Source organism: Aplysia californica, unplaced genomic scaffold, assembly GCF_000002075.1.
Source record: "Aplysia californica isolate F4 #8 unplaced genomic scaffold, AplCal3.0 scaffold00848, whole genome shotgun sequence".
Classification (NCBI taxonomy): domain Eukaryota; kingdom Metazoa; phylum Mollusca; class Gastropoda; order Aplysiida; family Aplysiidae; genus Aplysia; species Aplysia californica.
In genome coordinates this window covers 65,181-74,028 of record NW_004798118.1, presented here as the reverse complement: position 1 = coordinate 74,028, position 8,848 = coordinate 65,181, and the positions used below count along the sequence as shown (strand labels likewise).

General features: G+C 42.4%; 1 protein-coding gene across 2 annotated transcripts in view; it reads right to left on the bottom strand.

Annotated features, from left to right (window-relative positions):
- Nucleotides 1-8,848, bottom strand: part of LOC101859442 (actin, plasmodial isoform) — a 56,766-nt gene that overhangs the window by 2,542 nt on the left and 45,376 nt on the right. For both annotated transcript variants that reach the window (XM_005110064.3, XM_005110063.3), the window contains exons 2-5: nucleotides 7,078-7,762; nucleotides 5,647-5,799; nucleotides 3,831-3,968; nucleotides 2,419-2,590 (exon numbers count right to left, since the gene is read on the bottom strand). In XM_005110064.3, the coding sequence (XP_005110121.1) occupies nucleotides 2,419-2,590; nucleotides 3,831-3,968; nucleotides 5,647-5,799; nucleotides 7,078-7,203 (589 nt within the window). In that variant the 5' untranslated portion in view covers nucleotides 7,204-7,762. The remainder of the gene's footprint in view (nucleotides 1-2,418; nucleotides 2,591-3,830; nucleotides 3,969-5,646; nucleotides 5,800-7,077; nucleotides 7,763-8,848) is intronic.

Below are 8,848 nucleotides of genomic sequence, written 5' to 3'. Positions count from 1 at the left end.
ATATATATATATACATACACACATACATACACACACACGCGAATTAAAACATAAACACACAACCAAACATTAACACACATGCACAAACACAAACCAGCACATACACAAATACACACACGCACAGACACAGACCCACACATACACATACACATTTGCACAAGCACACAAACATACACACACAAAAACGCACACATACAAACACACTTACACGCACGCTTGCACGCACGCATACGCTCCAACACACACACCAGCACACCCACACAGCACTCACACATACATACACATACACAAACACACACACACACACATACACACACATACACACACACACACACACACACATCTGCACAAGCACACACACACATATACACACACGCACAAACAGACACACACACACATACAAACACATAAACACACAAATACACAAACATAGTCACTCCCGTGGGGAGATACGCAACTATAAGTAAATGCTTAAACGTTTAAGAGAACCTCGAGTTTTTTAGCATTAGGCATAAAAAGAAACTTTACAACACACAGTGTAAGAGTGGTTTGTTTCTGTCATGTACGAGTATAATTTTATTATACTTTTACTTTTATTTTTAGTTTGGCATTCTCTGTTGCCGTTAAGCGTCATGGGGAGATGCAGTTTTCTATGGCAGGCCAGCTCCTCAGCTCTTTCAGTTGTGAAGTTTTCTTAGGGTTTCTTTGACACCCTCAATCCACCTTTTTCGTGGCCTTCCTCTTCCTTTATAGCCTGAGTGCTTGGTGTTGTAGGCTCTCGAGGCTGGCTGGTCAGGTGACATGCGTAACAAACCTTTTTATCCTCGGTCTTTCGATGTGACTCAGGCAGGACTCACTGCCGATAGCTGCTCTTACTTCTTCATTTCTCTGCCTGTGTCGTCTTGTGATGTTAAGGGTTTTGCGGAGACATTTCATTTCGCATACGGAGATTTTGCTTTCACTGGTTTTGCTTAAAGCCCAGGTCTGGCACTGATAACATAATGTTGGTATGATTATTGAGGTGATAAGCTGTCTCTTTGTGTCCATGGAGATGTTTGGATGAGATAGGAGGGGTGCAAGCTGGTAGGTGACAGCGTTGGCTTTTTGAGTTCGCATTTCTATTTCTCTGTCTATGGACCCCCTTTTCAGAAAAAGTGCTGCCAGGATATTTAAACTTCTTCACCTGTTTCAATTGTTTACTATTGACATGGATGTTCAGGGGACTATGGTTTCGGCTCACTTTCAAAACTTCTGTTCTTGATGTGCTTATTTTCATGTTGAAATTCTCACAGCTGTTGTTGACTTCGGTAGTGTGATTGTAGAGGCTTTGTTGGTCATGATGAATAAGACATTGGTCGTCTGCGAACAGAAAATCGCTTAGGCTTTCTGGGCTTTGTTTTGCGTCTTGCGTTATTGTGTCCATATATACTATAAACAGGATGGGAGACAGAACGCATCCATGTCGTACTCCAGCTCTTACTTTGAACCAGTCTGTACTGCCTTCCTTCGTTCTTACTGAGCTTCTGCTGTTGGTATATAGAGCTTTGACATTATCTAATATTTGTCCTCTGACGCCATACTTTTCGAGTGTCTTCAAGAAATTTGCATGGGTTACTCTGTCAAAAGCCTTCTCCTGATCTAAAAAGGCGATGTTGGATTCTTTGTTGTGTTCGATTGTTTTCTTGCATATCTGTCGTAATGTGAACACGAATCCGTGCATCCTCTTCCCTTTCGGAATCCAAACTGAGCTTTGCTCAGATTTCTCTCTACAATTGGTCTTATGCGCTGCTCTAGTATCTTTGCGTATATTTTCCCTGAGTGGCTTAACAAGGTGATGCCTCTGTATGTTGTGCAGTCGCTTTTGTTGCCTTTCTTTCCATAATGGTACCACTTTGGCTTTCTGCCAGTCTTCTGGACATTTTCTTTGCTCCCAGGCTCTGTCGAAAATTCGCCTCAGCCACAGTAGCCTATACCGGTGTTTCCACAAGCTCTTATGGCTTCCGCTGTGATGTCATCTGGTCCTGGGGCTTTGTTCTTGGGGCTGGTCTTGAGTGCCTTTTCTATTTCACTGTATTGGTGGCTCTGTTTGATCTTCATATGATTGTTGGAGTATATTATAGAACTATTAAATATAAGCCGTTTTTTTATCGTGGGTGAAAGGCACGGCGAGAGGTGTTGTTGAAAATAAATTGAGCGACTGTGTCAAAGAAAAAGTGGGAAATAGTAATGTATTTCCCTATTTTTGCTCAACTGTCGGGGTTAACTTGAGAGACACAATAGGGCTGTTACTCTATATTAAAGGAACGTAAAAATTATGGACCGCAATTGTTGTGGTGAGCGATTGCATGTAAAGGGGGGGCGGGAGTGGTAGTGTTATACTTTACTTTTACCGAAACCCATTGAAGCACTGGCCTTTACCTGTGACCAGACGGTAGAGGAAGCGTGTGATGTCCGAGCCAGCCATGTCCTGACTGACCAACGCTCCGGACACCGGCCGGCCCTCATGGACAGCTACTGCTCGAGTGAGACCGGCACCAATGTCCAGAACCGTCCCTGTGGTCTGTCCACTGCTGTACATGCACATCACAGCCTAGGAACCAAGGGTAAAAGAGGGTGGGGAGGGGGAGGGGGAGAGGAAGGTAAAATGAAAGGTGGAAGGATTGTGGTATGATAGGTGCATGGAGAGGAAAGGGAGGGGGGAGGTTGAAAAGGGTAGGAAAATGAGGTGGGGGAGAGGTAGAGACAGAAATGCGGAGTGGAGGGGAGAGAGAAACAAGGAAACATAGTAAATACATTTGTATTTGGCCTCTATATCCTTTCTATAACAATTGTCGTGTTCAGACAAATAGATCATTTTAAAAATCACGTTATTTGAAATAAAAGAAGTAAATCTCCACAAAATAATGCACTTGCTCATCACCCTTAGCGCCATGTGGGTTCGATGTGTTTAGCCACAAGACGTATTTAAGTCTCCACCGATCTAATAGGTGTTGTCGGTGTTGTCACTTGACATCTTCGTGGAGCTGAAGTTGTTACCCTGGACAGTAGACAGGACTGTACAGACAACCGGGTACACTCAAAGTGAGCATGTATTGTCAGCTTAACTAATTTGAAGTCAAAAAGGGTCTACCCACACAAAAGCTTCAATAACAGTTGTTTTCGAAAAGGAAAAATGTTGGTTATCCTTTGTTTTACTGTTATAGTCAAATATTATCTTTGATTGTCCGCACTTGGCGATGAGATCGGCGAACTGATTGGGTAAGAGCCACGACTTTGAATAAGAAGATGCCAAGTTCACCAATGCCTTCCACTCAATAGATATTAAGCCATAAATAAAGGCGTTTTGCGTTTCCCTTGCTCTTGAAATAATACACTCGTTGACAACATTTATTTGCTCTTGAAACGATAAAGTGGTTGATGTCATTACATTGTTTTACGGATTTCCGTATTCTCTGTACGTAACACTCAATAAAACTCTCTGGACCTGGAATCAAGACATTAGCCTGTGTGTGCAAAACCTAGCTGTATCTGCAGTGGAGGTCGAAGCCAGTGAGAAAATCTGAGTGTCAATTTGTCCTCTCGGGTAAGCTATAGTTCTTTTATGCTAAGGTGAAATAAAATGTATAGAGACATGTAAAAGTAGAGTATAGCCTCCACCCCCACCCCCCACCCTTCTCTCTCTTTCTCTCTCTCTCTCTCTCTCTCTCTCTCTCTCTCTCTCTCTCTCCCTCTCTCTCTCTCTCTCTCTCTCTCTCTCTCTCGCCCTCTCTCTCACTATCACTCCCCCCCCCCCCCTCCCCTATTTCGAGCTGCTGGACTTCGCGACTCACCGGACTAGCCACACAGAGAGCAGGCACGTGAAGTGTCTCGTACAAAACCTCCGCCATCTTGTCTCTGTTCTCCCTCGGAGTGCCAGGTGTCTCGGAGATCAGAACTGGATGGTCTTTCGACTCCACACACAGCTCGTCCTGGAAAAAAAGGGAGAGGGGGTGGTGAGTGGGGTAAAAGAAAGAGGGAAAAAACAATCAAGAGGAAGGATTGAAGGGGAGCTGGGGGGGGGGGGGGGGGGACTTATTTGTTTGCTTGCTTTTTGGATGTTTTGTTTGTTTGTTTTTGTTTTGCTTTTATTTGTATTTGCTCTGATGTTATATCTTGTCATGTTTTACGCCTAAATTGACACAGATTAAATAAGCTAGCTTTTTCGACTTGCTGTCAGGACCAATCTGGCCTTTGTGTAATACATACCTATAGAAATAAGGAAAAGTCAATTAAATTATGTACCCTATACAAGGAGACCGACCTCATGCCCTCTCTATGTCAATCGAAGAGTCTAATTATTTAACTCCCCAAATGTGGTTGCCAGACAGGTTTGGGAGGGTAGGGGCTAAGGAAGGGTGCCTCGAAAAGGAGAAAAGGTTAACACGTAAAACAAAACGATAGTATAATCTAAATCGATTTGAAACAACAAATAAGAACCTGTGGTGACAATAATGGCTGACTAGTTGATAGATAATCCTTGACTTGCTAAAGTCGTCTTTTGATTACACCTCATCTGGTACCGTGCTAGATCCAAGGGCGCTTTAAATTTGGCGATACTTAAGAAGGTTTTAAGGCTGTCAAGCCAAGTGCCTTGGTCTTATCAGAGTTGGAGGTAAACTTTAAGGCTCTCCCTTATATAACCTTGCAATAGTGAAAAGCGGTCTAAAATCCTTACCACACCATACTATATTGCACGTTTATCTTTATTTTCAATCACATATCCCTTAGGCCCAATTGTGCAACCCCGTCCCCTTCCCCCTTTCCCATTGTCAGTTTCTCGACCGAAATTGGAAGAAAGTTGGCGAGTTGTCGAATCCGATCAGTATGTACAAGGGAGGTAATCGCCCTGAACTCTCATAGTATCTATATTTAGCTTGTTAACTCCCCTGTCATCATATGACAATAGCAAAAGCGAGTATAAACAGCAGTAATGCGGACACAATGCTGATAGGGACAGTCATAATGAGGTCAAAAAAAAAAGAAAGAAGAAAAACACTGATACAGAACTGTCGACCCCGCCGATTTCAAACTGACGAAAAATTACTTCGAAGTAGACAATTAATGGCAACGGTAAAGACAATGGTGAGCACAGACGTGATAATAAGGGCAGTAACGATGATGACAATAACAGTGTCAATGACGACGAGAATGAATGGGTGAAGCCCCCCCCCTAAAAACAAACAAACAAACAAACAAACAAACAAACAAACAAACAACAACAACAACAACAACCAAAACACATTTTTTTAAAATCCAAGCAGACCATGGCATGTTACTATGTAAGCGAGTTGCCAAGATGTGTTGCGTATGGGTGTGTTGCCGCGTAGTTGTGTAATTGGATAAGTGTGTTGCCTTGTAGGCGTGTGATTGTGTGGGCGGGTTTTTGTGTAAGTGTGTTCCGTGTAGGTGTGTTGCTATGTAAATGTGTTACCTTGTAGACGTGCTCTGTGTAGGTGTGTTACCAAATAGTGTTTTCATGTAGATGTGTTCTGTATAGGTGTGTTGCCAAGGAGTGTTTTCCTGTAGACGTGTTCTGTATAAGTGTGTTGCCAAGGAGTGTTTTCCTGTAGACGTGTTCTGTGTAGGTGTGTTACCAAGGCGCGTTACCGTGTAGGCGTGTTCCCAGACTGTGTGCATGTCCTCCCACGAAGTGACCAGGCCTCGCTGTACCGGGTGACTCAAGTTGACCACCGCGCGCCGAGACAAGGCCTCAAAACCCACGTAAAAGTCTTTGGTGGGACCTAAGGCCAGGCCATGACCCTGAGAGACAAAATATTACGATCAATAGGAAAAACCCCCCATATAAGAATTACAAAGTACCTACTTTTGAGAAATTTGCAGTCAAAATCTGTTAAAGTTTCACACGAAGTCAAGCTTTTTCGAATGCAATTTTTTAAATATCTAGAAAACGACTCCGAATAATCTTACGATTTTGACAGAGCAGATACAGCATTTGGTTTCTGGCCTCATGGTCTTAGTAACTCAAAACGGCCAAAAATGTCAGATAGAACTTTATGATTTTAAGGTATACCATTGTCTATACTAGATCTAGATGATAATCTGGTTTTGTCCTTGAGTTACAGAAAACCATGAGACCTTGAGGAAGTGCAGCAAAGATAATTCATGTTTCTGTTACAGCTGTTGGTGGGATGGGGGTGGTGATGACGCTGTTTCTGGTGTTGTTTTTGTTTTCGTCGTCGTTATTTAATTTTACGTTATACTCGGGACGTTGGTGACCATTTCAAAAGCAGACTACTTTATCCCCCGTTAAGATGTGGAGAGAATGTTATAAAAAGGGCGAGAAAAAATAGTTTTCAAATCGTTTGCATTGTGACCCGAAATTTTAATTCTGCAGATGACCTTCAGAACATCACCCCTGGCGCCTCAGCGGATGACAAGGATTAGTCTTTGAAATCATATAATTTGTGCTTGGAATGAATTAAAACTAAAATCAAAGCAGCTGTCCGTCAGTTAGTCAGTCTGTCTGTCTGTCTGTCTGTCTGTCTGTCTGTCTGTCTGTCTGTCTGTCTGTCTCTCTCTCTCTCTCTCTCTCTCTCTCTCTCCCCCCTCGCGTCCAGATAATATTTTTTAAAGACAACATACCTTATTTTTCTCTATTTTCTATTGCTTATTTTTAAATTAAAATACTTTGATGCAAACAGTGTGCTCATCATTGACATAATATTATTATGGCAGGCAGGCTCCAAGCAACCTGCAGTCTAGTACATCTTAATTGTGTCGAGTAGGGGTGGGGGGGGGGTGAAGCATAACGAAATGTCACACTGTAAATGCAAAAAGTAAACAATACCCCCTCCCCCTTTCAACCCCCGGTTCGAACTGGTTTCCCTTATGTGCAATATCCGGGTCACCATGGGACCACTGTGATGTTACGGCTATGTCTTACAAGAACAGGAAACAATGGGGTGTGAATGTAATGCGTGAAGAGGGTCAAGCTTTCCTTTTACCCAATAAATCACTATAATGTTACAAAGAGTGCAGTCTTCATAGATTCTGAAGCAATAGAATGGCATGTCTTACGTGATGTTCGTTCCGCCCAACGACCGCGGGCATGAGACATCGTGGCTTTTGGTCTCCGGCGAAGCCGACTTTGCATGTGTCCGTCCCGTTATCAATGACAACCGCCGTGACGTCACCTCCGGACATGACGTTGACCGTCCCAGCTTCCCCGGTGAAGGCTTGTTTTCCGAGAGGTCACCGACTCTCTCAACGCCCGACTCCTTCAGATTGTTTGCCTGCCTGTTTAATTGTCAGTGTCACTCTAATATTTCATCAGCTTCTTTGCTTGTTTGCTGCTGCTGCTGCTCCTGCTGTTGTTATTGTTGTTGTTGTTTTTGCTGTTGTTCTGGTTCTTGTTTTCAATTGTTTTGTCGTTCGGTTGTTTGTTTATCGCCTCCTGGGATGTATTTTGTATTACCGTGCTTTTGATCTTGACCCTAGATCCAGCACTTCTCTGCTAATTAACAATGATTTGTTCTCCTTTAATCTTGAGTAAATGTCCACGTTTAACTTGTGTTCAGATGTCTTTTGATGTGAAACGTACACGCTAACGCTAGCAAGCATGCGGTTACAGCGTGATCTCTTTCAAAGTAAAGAACCCCAGTGTGACCCTTTTCAATATGTTCTATCTCAATTTGTTCGAATCTGTCTCCCCTTCCTGTTGTTCCTGTGTGTCCACTTAGTGCGTCCTTATTAGAAAGAAGACCTGTAAGAAAAAAGGAAAGAGTTTTGGAAATTTTATTGTGAATCATTTCAGTAAAGGTCTATTTGGACATTCACAAAAAGCGTCACTACAGCCCCTACCAAACAACACATGGTATTTTAAATACACGTAAATGTGACAATTATCATTACGTGGCTAACACTGGTACATATTGGTTCTACCAGGCCAGCTAAGGGAATACTGACTTATTGTTATTATTAAACACGAGAAGGATGAAAGAGCCTTCTCTGAGACAAATGGTATTGATTAAGCACTTTATTTTGTTTCTTAACTTCAGTTAGCAGTTTCATTGTATATCTTAACTTAAGATTAAACTGTAGCCTATACTACCGCGTATACTGACACAACAAAATATATAATAATATACTACCCAACTAACAAGTCGTAAAAATGGTATGTGCCCGTGAGCCCAAAGTAGTTGACTTTGGTCAGTATTCTCTACGAACAAATTAACTTAAGCCAATAACCAAAATTCAAAAAGATATTTTGGGTGTGTTTTGACTCGCTAGTTTTAATGGATGATAATGACAATGTGCTAATGTGCTGTTAAAGATTTGTTCAAGCTTTTCTGCCACTCGCCAATATGTTAATGCAAACAATGTAGTATAATGAATCTCAGGTAACTAGAACTAATATATCTCAGGCAAGGACAACACGCACGGTCAGCTTCATTAGGGGGAGGGGAGGGAGGGGGCGTTTGTTTATGATGTTCATAGTTCTTGAAACCTTAATAGTGAGATTTTGGGCTTTGACATTTTCCTGCTGCTGTTATTGTTGTTGTTGTTTTTGCTGTTGTTCTGGTTCTTGTTTTCAAATTAAAAATTTGTTGCTGTTGTTGTCGTCGTCGTCGTCGTCGTTGTCGTCGTTGTCGTCGTTGTTTTTACTGTTGTTGTTGTTGTTGTTGTTGTTGTTGTAATTGTTGTTGTTGTTGTTGCTCCAGTTGCTATTCCTTCTACCAATAATCATTACTGATGACGGGATGCTTCTGCTTTTTATGCGGTTACGCGTGGTTCCAGGAGCCAAGCATGTTGCATTGATCCAGAACATGGAATCCCTTCCCCCCACCCC